Raw genomic sequence first — 13,957 nt, 5'->3', positions numbered from 1 at the left:
GTAAAACGCAAACACAAACTAGTTCCAGAGGCAGTGACAGAGGGACAGAGGGCTCCACCTCTTCCTTTTCTGATGCAACTGAAGACCTGAGACAAAGTGAGCTCACCAAAGTAGGTAGCTAATAAGAGTTCCAACCAATAAACCATTTCGTGAGCAGTTTAAGTAAAAATTACAGTTATTTCAATTTTTTTAGGTTTTCTCTTTTGAATTTCCCTCTAAATACATTGGTTTGAACATTGTTTAAACCAAATTTAAGTCCACCCCTTATTAAAGTACTGCAAAACCGATGATTCAAAGCACTTTTTTTTTTGGGTGCTACACTCCTGCTCGTAAACATCACGCTTGCATGTACACGTGCATTACAGCCTAAACCTGGGTCAACAGAGAAAGAGGTTAACTGCCATCATAAGACGTGCTAACCACAACTGTGTTTGTGGTTTTGTGAAGCTGAAATGTAGATAGGAATCCTGTCTAAACTGAATGTGCTTTGTGAGACAGGCCCCTAATGATGGCAGTCATCTTAGTTATGCTACAATATAATTTACCAGGTGCCATCCTTAGGTATGCTGTTTTCTTTGGCCTTTGGTTGGTGACGGCCTTGTTTGCATCACGTTCGGACAGAAGCTTTGCTCAGCTTGTGTCGAGTTCAGACAGAAAACTTGGTGCTTTGGGAAATGCAATGTGCAGAGTTAAAGGTCATAGCAGAATGGAACAGAAAGTGCCTCCGGCCTGACAAACACTATACTCAACACTGAGAATCTCTTCAAGCTCGTTAACTTGCACTTAATTATCAGTCTGCTCAGTAGTACCGCAGTGTTGAAAAGGATGCCGTCTTCTTCGCTGAGTTGCCTGTCTATTAGGTACACAGTCCTTGCAGCTAGACTCACTGGCCATTTTATCAGAGACGTCTAAGATATAGGTGCAGTTTTTAAGTTTACACTTACTTATTAGCCAGCCTCTACCCTGTCCATCAATGGATATGAGCCACCATGAGACCACCAATAGGGCCCAAATTATATCTGGTCAGTGGGACCATTTTCAGCACAGCAGTGGCAACAGCCACAATTACGTGCAGCCTGACAATTAATTAATGATCTGACTAACTGTCAATCAGAATAGAATACGAATATGTATACACCTCAACTGGAATAGACTAGTCCAATAGAGGCTATATATGAATGAGGTGGGTGGTCCTGTAATTAATCAGTTAAATAGAAGAATAATAGCCATATAAACACCTGTATCTGATTGCATTCCCAGTCAAAAAGTTTAGTATGTTATGCGCATGTGCATTTGAGTCATAATGGAAGTTTATAACATTCAACATGGCAGGGGCCAGAAACTCAGATAACTTACTGCTTCTTAGACTGGCAAAAATCTCTGCATCTAAACACAGCCATGATCATAATAGTGACATGTTAGTGTGAGCTTTGCCAGTACAAGTGTATTAGAAATTGCTGAGATTTTAAAAACTTCACCTGAGTGTGAGCGATATGACAAAAATATAGCATCACAATACTTCAAAACCTTTTCATGCAGTTAATCTGAAGTTTGTTAAACTCTGAACAAACAAAATTTACCAGCAAAACAGAAGCTAAAAATATTACCAAAATCCAAGTACAGTAATTTCACATACTGTGCTACACTAATTCAGGGCTCCAGACTAATGTTGTCCCGGGGATGACAAAAATAGTATACAGGATGATGTTTAAATCATTTTGGGACCCTTTGGGGTTAATTTCACTTAATGTCGGTACAATTTGTAAAAATTTTTTATATTATATATATATATATATATATATATATATATATATATATATATATATATATATATATATATATATATATATATATATATATATATATCCCACTCAATCCAATCAAAAGCTTTCTCAGCATCGAGTGAGACCACCATACAATCCATACATACACACAAGAAAGCTAAATAATAAACTACCTCATGACATTCTTACAGGAATGACAGCCACTATTAATAATAGTCTGGTCTATATTTATAATGCTTGAAAGGATAGCTTGCAGTGTGCTTTCAAAAGGCTGAGGGTGGCACGAAAAGTATTCATCTGCAGATTTATTCCTTACGATAAGCATAATATTAACTTCTGTAAGGGTTCTTGGTAAGAATCCTGTCTGTAATGAGTGAATAAACATTTCAAGTAATAGTTTCAACAGTAGAGATTTAAGTTCCTTACAGAGCTCAACCCCAAATCCGTAAGGACCTGGTGTTTTCCCTGATTGTAAGCTACTCATGGCTTCATTCAGGTCATTCATTGGCATTTCTCTGTTTAGAACTGCTTTCTGCTCGTTACTCAGCCCGGGCAAGCTGACAATGGAGAAAAATTTCTCCAATAAAAGTTGTTGGAGAAGATGAATGCTCACTTGCATATTTTTTTTTTCATGAAATTCCTTAAATATTCTGTTAATGCTGCTAATATCTGATTTGTAATACCCAGAGGCATCTTTAACATAAGCAATATAGTTAGAATCTAACCTGGCTAGATATTTGCTAGGTTTTTGCCAAATTCATACCATTTTTGTTTTGCAAACTTAAAATTTTGCCCTGCTTTCTGAGTAAGTACTGAATTTAGTGTTGCTCTTGTAGTCAACATTATTTTCAGATTAGCTTCAGATGAATTTTTGTATTCTTGTTCAACTACAGACAGCTGTATCTGTATAAGTTAATGTTGCTGAATTAGTATTTTACATTTTGTACTTTTGTCATATGAGCCACAAAGGCCTTGTGCATATGCCTTACAGGACTCCCAGAGTGTTGAAGGAGAGATATCTTGTGTGGCATTAACTGAAAAACAAATTCTGAAAATCCTTCTTAAAAAAAGGCAAGAATACAGGGATCTTTTAGCAATTGTGGGTCAAGCTTCCACCGAATATAATGTTGGCACTATCCATGACAAAACTCCATAAACACAGGGTAGTGGTGAGAGATTATAATATTTCCTGTATCACATGCACAGAGTGTAGCACTGCTTTAGGAGTGAAAAAAAAAAAAAAGATTAAATCTAATCTGGAGCTACTCGTATGCACCCTAGAGAAGAAGTGAAATCTTTTGCACCTGGATTCAGAGCTCGCCACACATCGTGGCATCCTAATTTGTCACATATCTAACATTACTTTAGCTCTTTGTCTTGTTTTAGTGCTGGCAGTTTGTCTATACAGGGATCTAGGAGGCAATTCATATCTCCCCCCAATAGGATAATTACACTCCCAATCTGTAAGGTATAAAAATACTTTATCAATAAAATCAGGAGGCTGAGCTGGTGGAGCTAAGATGTTTAGAACAGAGATATTTTCCCCCAAGTAGATTCCCTTTGGTAGTTACATACTGACCTGCTTGGTATGTGATATTTGACTTGACTGTGAGTGAAAGTCGCTTAATAATGATACATACTCCTCTACAGTTGCGAGAAAAAGGTGAGAAAACCAACTCTCCCACCCAGTCCTGCTAAAGCTTTTCATGTTTTTCAAGTTTTTAAAGGACTTTTCTGAAGCAACACATTATCTACTTTCTCTTTCTTTAGAAAAGACAGAACCTTTTCCCTTTTTACTGGATTATGTAGTGCCCTTATATTCCAAGTGCAAATACTAAGTGTAGACCACATCACAAACATTATTATTTATAATGTTCTAAGTAGTTTAAGGTTAATGTCTGTATTCATTTTGAAACTTTTCACCATAAGAACCTTTAGGCTGTTATTGGCAGTGTGCAATGTGCCAACTGAAGTATCTGTGGTCATCTTTCACAAGAACTACACAGAACAAAAATAAACCCATAAGAAAAGAACAAATTCCCCCCAACAAAAAAATGAAAACAAAATGTAGGTCAGTTTCAGAGGAATCATACACTTTACAGAGACTGCTAACTCTACTTAAGATACAGGCAGCTTGTTTTGAGCCCACACTGCAGACCGCAGCTAACCAATACAACCTGAGACATTATGCCTGTTCTGTCCAGAAAAATGTATGATTTAGACCATTATTAAGACTGAGGGGAGACATGAGTAAACGGTAAAATACATAAAACGGAGAAGCTTTGCAAATTGCACAATTACCTGAGCTTCTACAAAAGTGCATTAACAACAGTAAAGACACTCACTTTTCCCTTTTCTTTTCACATTTAACATACATTACTTTTGCAAAAGATTCATAGGGACTACACGAAAGCCTTGGCTTGCTCTGGACAGTAAAAGGTTTCTGTTATGTTGCTTATGGTCAGTCGGAGAACAGCAGGATAATGCCGAGATAAGACAACACAATATTTTTGAGATTATAGTGCCATAAACTCTTGCCATGTCTTAATCGGGAAACAGGCAACACTACATATTTGACACTGTCCAATCATCGTTCATATCCTTGCATGAGTTCATAGGTCATTGAGGGTCAAGAAATTGTCAATAATAGCTACAGAAGCACTGTGTGTGATGCTGGCAGTTTTGTGTTCTGAAAAGAAAAAAATAAATTAAAACACGATTATGGTCCTATTCCTGGGTGTGACAAAAAGGACAGAATGGCTTGTCTATTCTTCAAAGAAAACATGAGGTAATTAATGTTTTAACATGTCATGAACATCATATAAATGTAGCTAGTTATCAGGTTTGATGTATGTAAAGAGCAGCAGCATCCCTCTTTCTCTTCACCATGTTTGCATATGTCAGAGAGCACTCAGTCATCCTACTGGTCAACGTCAAGGAACATGTTGCAGGAGCTGTCAAACTAGGCAGGAAAATACAAAAAAAATCTGTTCTGTAATTATGTCACACTACAATGCCTGTTCCTCATTCCTGATGCTCATACACCAATCAGGCATAACATTATGACCACCTCTATGCTCACTGTGCATTTTATCAGCTCCACTTACTATATAGGTGCACTTTGTAGCTCTACAATTACAGACTGCAGTCCATCTGTTTCTCTGCATACTTTGTTAGCCCCCTTTTACCCTGTTCTTCAGTGGTCAGGACCCCCATGGACCCTCACAGAGCACAGAGTTTACCTGTGTGTGTGTGCGCATGTGTGTTAAGCATATATTCGGTGTATTGCTATTTGACATTTGTCATTTTGTAATGAGGTAATCTGTAATAAGGTAATCCAAAAATTCTAAAGAAAAATATAATGTGAACACAGTTTAATATTTTGGACTGTCAGTTTTCACTTTGGACTAGTTGACCAATTTTTTCCTGACAGTGTTGAAAAAACGTGAGCCCTGCTAAATCCAGTTCAACAGAACTGTTTATTTTTGGTCAGTGTTGTAGTACTGAGGGAAAGTGTACTGTGACATAATGATGTTATTTAACATAAAAACAAAGTACATCTCTCAGCTCAGTGTCAGTGCAAGGCTGAGATTAACCTGCCAAATAAAAATATCCAGTCAACAATGATCCTGTGGTCAAAAAGACAACCCACTGGTAAAAGGCTAATGGATGACACATACGCTGTGCATGGAAAAGGAACAACTATAGTCTAACTGCACATCTACGAGGTGTACCAACAAGGTAGGCATGTCTCACTTTCACGCCCAGGCCATAGACTCACTGCCGTCAATTTTGGGTGGGTGATGAGACAAAATACAACGTGCGCCACAACAGTTTTTCTAAAGTTGGACAACTTGGAACAAACAAAACTTACCAGCAAAACAGAAGCTAAAAATGCTATCAAAATCCAAGTGTAATAAGTTTACTATTCAGCATTTCACATACTGCACTCTCACCTTAGGGTCAGTGCAGGTTTGAGGATAGCCTGTCAACTAAAAATATCCAGTCAACAGTGATCTTGTGATCGAAAACCAACCATTAATAGAGGACTAAAGGATTACACCCACATTGTGCATGGAAAAAGACCAGCTCTAAGCTCTAGCTGAATATCTACAAGGTGTACCTCTCACTTTCGCGCCCAGGCCATACACTCACTACTGTCACAGAAATGGCTGCAAGAAAACCACCGTTCGGATCAAAGGTATCGCGTGCAGCATTTGCCAGGGGCACTGGGCTAAAGGACGACCTTGTATTCTGACTATCAGTCACATTTTCCAATGACTAACATTTAAGGCATGCTCAATTCAGTGTGCTCAATTCTCCTACTCAGTTAGCACTCAACCGCCAGTTGACGTGACTTAAGTGTCACGGCACCACAGATCGGTCAGCAATAACTGATTTAAATCATCTGAAGAGAGCAGCACTATGTGCTCAGAATACAGATCGCTGTGTTTAATATGCACACAGAGGGTAGCTACTGTAGGCCTAAAATAGAGGACAATCTAATTTACTGTACATGGATTTTTTTTTCCCCAGCAGCACTGCGTTCACCTACGTGCATGTCTACTGAGGCCAAATGGAAATCATGACACGTCTCTACATCCTTTTGTGTTTGTTTTTGGAAATCAAACAAGTAGGGATGCACTGAAATGACATCTCTGGGCTAATTATGACACAATAATTTATACCTTATTTTGGCCGACACTGGTTGTAACTGACCTTTTGCAAACAATGACAAGTTCCACTACCTTACTGTTGCCATACCTGTCAAACGGTCAGCTCGGGCCACAGAGTCGCCTGTTAGGGATACATCACTTGTGCTAACATCTGAAATTTATTATTCAATAATTAACTTTCACAAATTTCTTTGCACAGACATATTGTGGATTTTTATTTTTGTACATCATTTGAATATGGCAGCTCTCTTTTACATTGGGTGAAACTTTCATGAAGAATGGGCCACTAAAAAAGCTCCTAAATTGCTTGGGAAAAACTTCACAGTAACTTAGACTCAAATAAAATAAAATTTGTAAAGTACTATTTTGGAGATGTTTTTGGTTGGACAGCGATGATATTTAATTAATGTACATTAAAGCTACAAGTACGATGGGGCAGATGAGCTAGAGCTAAAGCTTACACTATTATTTACCTCTGTTCGGAAATGTTTTTTTTTTTTTTAAGTGCTAATATGGGCTTCGGACTCCTGTTTCATCTGGCTAATATCAATTTCATTAATCTCCTATCAGCAGCCAAGTTAAGAAAAGCCAACTTTGTTAACCAGACAGCATATCAGTATCAATGGTATCAGGCTGATAAAAGCAGAGAATGCTGAATCGGATATCGAGGGGGATAAAGAAAAAAAAATAAAAAATTCTGAATCAACTCTGTAACAAATCTAGCCTGAACACTATGTGATGTGATGTTAACTGTGTAGTTCTTCCTGTAGAGTAGTGGAGTTTTTGAATAGTTTGAGTCCGACAGCCGAATTGAAGATACTAATCTTAAGCGACTTCAATTAAAAACAGGCAATTCTAAATTTGATTCACTTTGTATGCAGTCATCCCCCGGCCAAAAAAAAAAAGAAAAGCTCTCATTGGCAACAGCGCAATTATTTTACCAACTTCAGCATGTAGAATCACAGCTACTGCACTTTTTTATATCACTCTATAAAATATGAACAAAGCTCATTTTGTTGTTTAATTCCCTGTGTTTTTCAGAGCGTGTTAATTTGGATTGATACATGCTTACTGTTAATGTGTTTAATCAGAGTAATGACAGTGCTTCATGTACTAAAATGAAGGCAACATGTATAACTCTGTGCAGTTTTCTCAGAGTGTTTCCTTCGCCTGAGGGAGGATGTGGTGCTTAGAGATGGCTGCCAAGCACTGATAGTCACATCACTCATAATTTTGCAAAATGTCAAAATAAAATTAAGTTTGAATTCCATTTTACCCATTTCCCATATAAGTGAATAACACATCAGACACCACTTTATCTTCCCGACAAACATCCATTTGTGCCTTTGATGAAAGCCTTATTAGCTTCCAACATCATTTCTTGTTTCCATGATTGTTGTTTTGGTGGTTACAACCTCGTGTCCGGAGTGTCTCATTCTATTGGCTCATCCCTGCTCTTCCTAGTCCGGATATTGCTCATCACTACAAACATCCATTCATGCTTTTGATGCAAGTCTTCTTGGCTTCCACCTTCACATCCTGCTTCCATGATTGTTGTTTTGGTGGTTCCAACCTCGTGTCCGGAGTGTCTCAAACTATTGGCTCATCCCTGGTCCTTCTAGTCTGGCCATTGCTCATCACTGTTCTTCCCACCAAGACCATTGCTCATCGCTGTTCTAACTGCTTGCTATGTGTGTGCTCACAATACAAGACTTAAAAACAATGCATGAGGTCAGGGCATCTATGACTGCTCACACGCTGGGGGAACTGCAGCTCTGGATTTCTCAAAACCCCCGCGTGGTCATTATATAAGCAGCATAGTCAGTGATCTGTGGTCTGTCACAGATCCCCAAAACAACAACAACAAAAAAAAACAGATTAACCAAAAAACGCCTTTTGGGTGGCTTATCTTCATTATACAGATAAGCATTTGAGGTGAACGTATTAACATAGTGCAAAGTTCAGATTTTTCCATTTCCATTGAAAAGACTTCCACACTGAGGCCCAATCCCATTTCACCCCTTGGCCCTACCTCTTAGCCCTTAGCCCTTTGTTTTGCACATTCATGACTAGGGTTAGGGTGTCCCAATTTTTCCTGAGATACATGGCCCTCCAAACAGAGGTTTTTCAGAGGCACACTCCAAACGGAAAAAAAGAAACCGGCAAGATGGCTGCACAAGCGACCAAAGAAACTCACAAATGTTGTATGATCTTAATTTAATGTCGTTTTCTTCATAACAAGCAAAAAAAAAAACAAAAACAAACAAAAAAAAACGCTAATAACATCCTAATGTCTCGGTTGCCAGCTAGCTAACTTCCCGTTCCACCTTACATAGTCCGACAGTTCTGACGCCTGAAGTGCCAGAATGTAACTGCTGCACCATTTAAGGTGGAACTGGAAAATTCGAACAAGAAGCTGGTGAATATCCGAATTTAGCTTCGTATCACCAAAGAATTAGCGGTGGGTGATAATAAATAATTGTCCTCCCCCTCTGCATATGATGCCCTAAATGTAACTAAAGCCCAGCAGTGAGGTTGCTGAACTTTACCCTCCTCTGCTATCACTGAAGACGGGCCGGGTGGCCTACAGAGCACCGCTAGTAGCCTGTTAATGAAGCATTGTTTTCTTTTTTTGTTAATTTGAGGGTTGTCCCATTTCGTATGGCAAGATTTCAACCACTACCCCTTGTAACTCAGTTCCAAGGGGTTAGGGTGACACTCGAAAACAAGGGGTAGGGGTGAAAAGAAGAAATGGGATTGGGCCTTAGAAGCACTTTTGTGGAGTGCTACGTATAAAATTATCATTACAAATCACAGAACAGGCCTGCCCTAACATAGCTACCTTGTACGAGATGTTAGGACTGTGCAGTTGAAAACAGAGGAAAGACAGTACTTCAAAATTTTGTATTCCACATCTATCTAATAAACTGTCAAATATCGTGTCTAAGGACTGTTAGTGTCCTGGCAAGCGATGTATTGTGGAAGTAGCAGGTAGTGGTAGCATAGCATAATTGCAGCTTCACACACAACAGCTTAGGTCTGACTCTGGCAAAAGGCTCCACAGACAAAACTTTTTTTTTTACAGGAAAAAGACTCGCTAAAGGTGAAAGTACAGTGTGCAGGGTAGTGAGGGAAGGGAAGGGGCTTGGAAACTGGGTGTAAAGAGGGCATTCGCAATTTGCATAATTGTGCATATTCATAAATCTTAATTAGTGTTAAGTTTTGGTGTGCTCCTGTACCATTTTTAGTAGTTTCCTGGGCATAACAGTAATGTGCAAGCTATTTATTATTCAATATTAATCTCTTTTTTTATGGTTTGACTTATGACTTGAAAGTATGGAGCTAGCTTCAGCATCCCTCACCAGTGTTACACTGAACATGCTAATGTCATCTCACCTCTTGGGCTTAAACACCACCTTCTGCCCTCCATCCAGCACCAGCAGCGCTTTGAGCTGAGTGCCCTTGTAGCCGACGTCAGCCCTCTCCACGCGGGCGCTGGCCAGGGCGTTGAGCACGGCAGCCAGCTCAGGTGTGTCATCCGGGTAGACCTCACGTGGCCCCACCCACTGGGCAGCGACCTCCCATGGCGACTGCAGAGTGTGCGTGAGGCGCGCGCCTTTGGCCAGCAGCAGGCTGGCCTCCATCTTGCGGAAAGCACGCAGGTCACGGCGGCTGGCAGCTGAACCCTCGCCGCCATCCAGCAGGAAGACCTTGGCCAGGCCCAGCAGCAGAAGAACACCGCAGAGCACCACCACGCGCTGCTTTAGCTTCATGGTGGGGTGGGGTAGGGGAGGGGAAGGGTCACACGGGGTCACGCCCAGGCCATGGCACTGCCCACGACCTGCCCACCAGCAGCAGAGGAGCAGGTGAGAGACTGGTCACAAGGTATGGAGGACTAAGGAATGAGAGAACAGGAGAGAGAGAGAGAGAGAGAGAGAGAGAGAGAGAGAGAGAGAGAGAGAGAGAGAGAGAGAGAGAGAGGACTAGTGAAAGAGTGAAAGACACTAAAAAAAGAGAGAGAGAGAGAGAGAGAAAGAGAGAAGTGAAAGACACTAAAAAAAAAAAAAAGAGAAAGGAAACGGGGGGAGACAGATATAGCAGAGACATAAATACAGAGACAAACTGAAAAAATATTCCAATCATTTTAAGTGTACAACATCTATAAAATTAATCAATATAGCTAATTTAGTTGAATGCATCATAAATTCATGAGGGCCATCCATGTCACCTTGCCTGCTGTCCACATGACCACTGAAGCTCAAAGAGCAAAAAAAAATGGTGGACAATTATGTTACCTCTTTGTTGCATTAGCCTATAGCTTCAGTTCACAACTATGCAAGACGAATGTAGGACAACAAACATGCCTTGGCTGACTGACCACATTTGGATCAAGGAGAATTCCTGCTTACACATAAGACTTATTTCAGGTGATCTTACCAAATATATGTTGATGCACTGTATTACATTTATAGCATGCACTATATTACACTGCAGCATTAGGTGCAATGTATCTGGTCAGCGGTGATGAATACCTGCCTCCGGGCCTTCCTTCGTCTTTTGTTGTTACGGCTGAAGGGTGGGAAACTGATCGATGTCTCCGTCTTGTTCACTGTTCCTCCACTCCACTAAAACAAAAGCCATAAAAATGGATTTTTAACACCCACTAGAATGTCACCAACATAAAAAGCTTAACTGACAGGAAGACAAGATTTTAATTGTGCTACTGACACGTGAACGGTATGGAAAGAATATCCAACTATACTACAATCACACAGAGGGATGGATGAAATAATGAACACTCCACATGAAAGGGTTTTACCCTTCAAATGACTAAAGCACATTTACAAAAGCACTTTAGGTTGAGAGCCAATTAGTACGTGTCAGCTTTAAAGGAGGTCTGACATTCAGTACTTTGATATGAGAGTTTTCACAGCAATATAAAGAGAAAAAGTTCCAAAGAAGCCAGTCAGTCGGGGGCCTGAACAGGTGCTGCAGCCACAAAAAAACAAAATTCCTTAATGTGTCAAGTGGTGCAGCCCCAAAAATGATGACAGCATATACCAAACACAGGAAAACTGTGTGCAATTCAAAGCTAAACGAAAAGGTTTAAAAGACCAAAGGGTGGAATCAGCGCCTCTGTGATCCAGTACCACCACGACCAGTATACTGTGACATTCACAAAGCTGGAATTTAGGGCAGGGGCTGCCATGTTGAAGCCGCTTGTGTAAAAGGCAAAAGCACTATGGGAAATAATAATAAGTCTAAAACCAAAACCTGAGAAATGGAGAAAAAGTAATGTGGCCAGTCTTTCATCCATGTTCCTACATCCTAACGTTCAGGATAAATGCAAGGCATGTATTCATTGCAATGTCTGCTCTAGGGCCCAATGATTTCCATGATGTGGAGGCCACAGAGGAAATAGGGTAGACATAAAAACAGACATAAAAACAGACATAAAAACAGATTTCAGATTTAAACAATTTGGGGGAGATTTCTCCAAATCTCTGCGCATATTGAACGTTTTGTGTAATTTGTCCTTATACCACCTGGATAACGTTCACATTTATTGTGGTTTTGGCAAATGCTGTTCTATGGAGAAATCAAGACGGTGTCCAGTCCCTACACGCTTTCAAAGGCTTGTGGGTTAGAAAGTCGGCTGTGGGAATTAACCACGGCGAACATCACTGGTGCTTTTTGCGTCTCTCTTTAGCCTAACTGAAGTATCGTTTTCTAGCAGCACTTCTAATAACAGTAACAGCATCTCATATCAGAACTCCGAGGGCATATATTAAATCATTAAGTATCCCCTGAATATTTATTGATGTTAGTGAATAAAATAAAATGTCAAATGAGTAAAAATTCAAATTAAGGATGGAGAGGATGAGGAGGGGTTGGGGCGAAGAAAAAAAAAAAAAAACCACACATTTCATAGAGTCCTGCTGTTCCTGTTAAACATAGATCCATGAACATGTAGGCAACAGGAGTCATTTTTATTTTGGGGAGGGTCTTGGCTTTTCGATGGTCCCTTACACCGAAGCAGATGCAGGAGAAAACAGAGTAACACCATTTTGAGTCTTAATCTTTGTCAAATAAAAGAATATAACAAATCAACTAGCAATCTGTCAAAGCTGTGGTTGTAGTATACGCCATCTTTAATTCGGCCATGAAACTATAATTAATGTAGTAAGAAGGAACAAAGTTGCAAACGTCAAACAAATTTTACCATCTGAGAGTTTGTGGCCACTTAGCTCAGCCCTCCGCCTTCGTCCCTAAAGCTGCTTCTGAGACCGTTTGAAACTACCTGTTTCACCTGATGTACAAGAGCCATGACATGATTTACTCACGTGTTTTTTCCCCTGAGACCGAAGAAGTTTTTCAGTTTGAAACCTGAGGCCATGGTGTGAGGACATCATTTAAATGTACACAGTACCATAAAGGTGGCTTTCTGTACAAGCATGACATCTGCCTGCAGCATCGAACAGGTTTAACCAGTGCAACTGTGTTTCTAGAACAGTCTTATCTGTGTTAGGTGCCATTAATGTGGTATTAATGTAGGACATCACCCAAAGGTTAAAATCTCGCTTACGTATGGAAATAATACAGTCTTGCTATGACTTGCACAAAATAAATCAGTAAACGAACATTTTTTTTTTTTCAAACTGGCGATAAATGAGTTTTTCCCATCACTGGGGGCTGTTACTGTGGTAACCCAATGGTGGAATCACTGTTCCCCCATGATTTGGGGAATATTTCTCCACTGCACTGGTGGTATATAAGAGTTTCCAAAAGCCATTTTGTCTCATAGACACAGAAGAGGTCACTGTGCACCACGTCTTACTTTAAAGGCATTCACTTCATTAAAACTATCACCACAACCATACTAAACCCCGAAAAGACTTGAGAAAACTACACAAGCAAGTCCAAATTACAGAGCAGTCCATAGGCTGTTCAGACACACACACACACAAAGGCCCAGTATACTGCCATACACACATGATGGGATTAAAGAGATGCATAGATAAAAACAGCATAAACCTGGTGCTGTCAAACACACTTAACTACCTCAACTACACACACACACACACACACACACACACACACACACACACACACACACCTTGGCCCAGTACACTGCCACACACATACACGATGGGATTAAAGAGATGCATAGATAAAAACAGCATAAACCTGGTGCTGTCAAACACACTTAACTACATGCGCACACACACAAACACACGCGCACACGTGCACACACGCACGCACGCACACACACACCTTGGCCCAGTACACTGCCCCACACACACACACACACACACACACGATGGGATTAAAGAGATGAAACCTCGTGCTGTCAAACACACTTAACTACCTCACATATGCGCACACGCACACGCACGCACACACATGCAATACTTGTTGTAGAAACTGTAATATTAACACGTGTTTCTGCTATAATAACAGCACACTTCCATTTCTGAGAATGAGTTTTTGAGTTTC

General features: G+C 40.2%; 1 protein-coding gene across 2 annotated transcripts in view; it reads right to left on the bottom strand.

The window, feature by feature from the left end:
- The window catches only part of fam20b (FAM20B glycosaminoglycan xylosylkinase), a 49,113-nt gene that overhangs the window by 28,375 nt on the left and 6,781 nt on the right, over positions 1 to 13,957 (bottom strand). The window contains exons 2-3 of one of the 2 annotated variants that reach the window (XM_036581543.1): positions 10,993 to 11,085; positions 9,857 to 10,464 (exon numbers count right to left, since the gene is read on the bottom strand). In XM_036581543.1, the coding sequence (XP_036437436.1) occupies positions 9,857 to 10,233 (377 nt within the window). In that variant the 5' untranslated portion in view covers positions 10,234 to 10,464; positions 10,993 to 11,085. The remainder of the gene's footprint in view (positions 1 to 9,856; positions 10,465 to 10,992; positions 11,086 to 13,957) is intronic. The other variant, XM_036581544.1, reaches the window with a different exon arrangement.

The sequence above is a fragment of the Colossoma macropomum genome, unplaced genomic scaffold, assembly GCF_904425465.1.
Source record: "Colossoma macropomum unplaced genomic scaffold, Colossoma_macropomum, whole genome shotgun sequence".
NCBI lineage: Eukaryota > Metazoa > Chordata > Actinopteri > Characiformes > Serrasalmidae > Colossoma > Colossoma macropomum.
The sequence above is the reverse complement of the archived record's forward strand: the minus strand, read 5'-3'. Positions and strand labels throughout refer to the sequence as shown.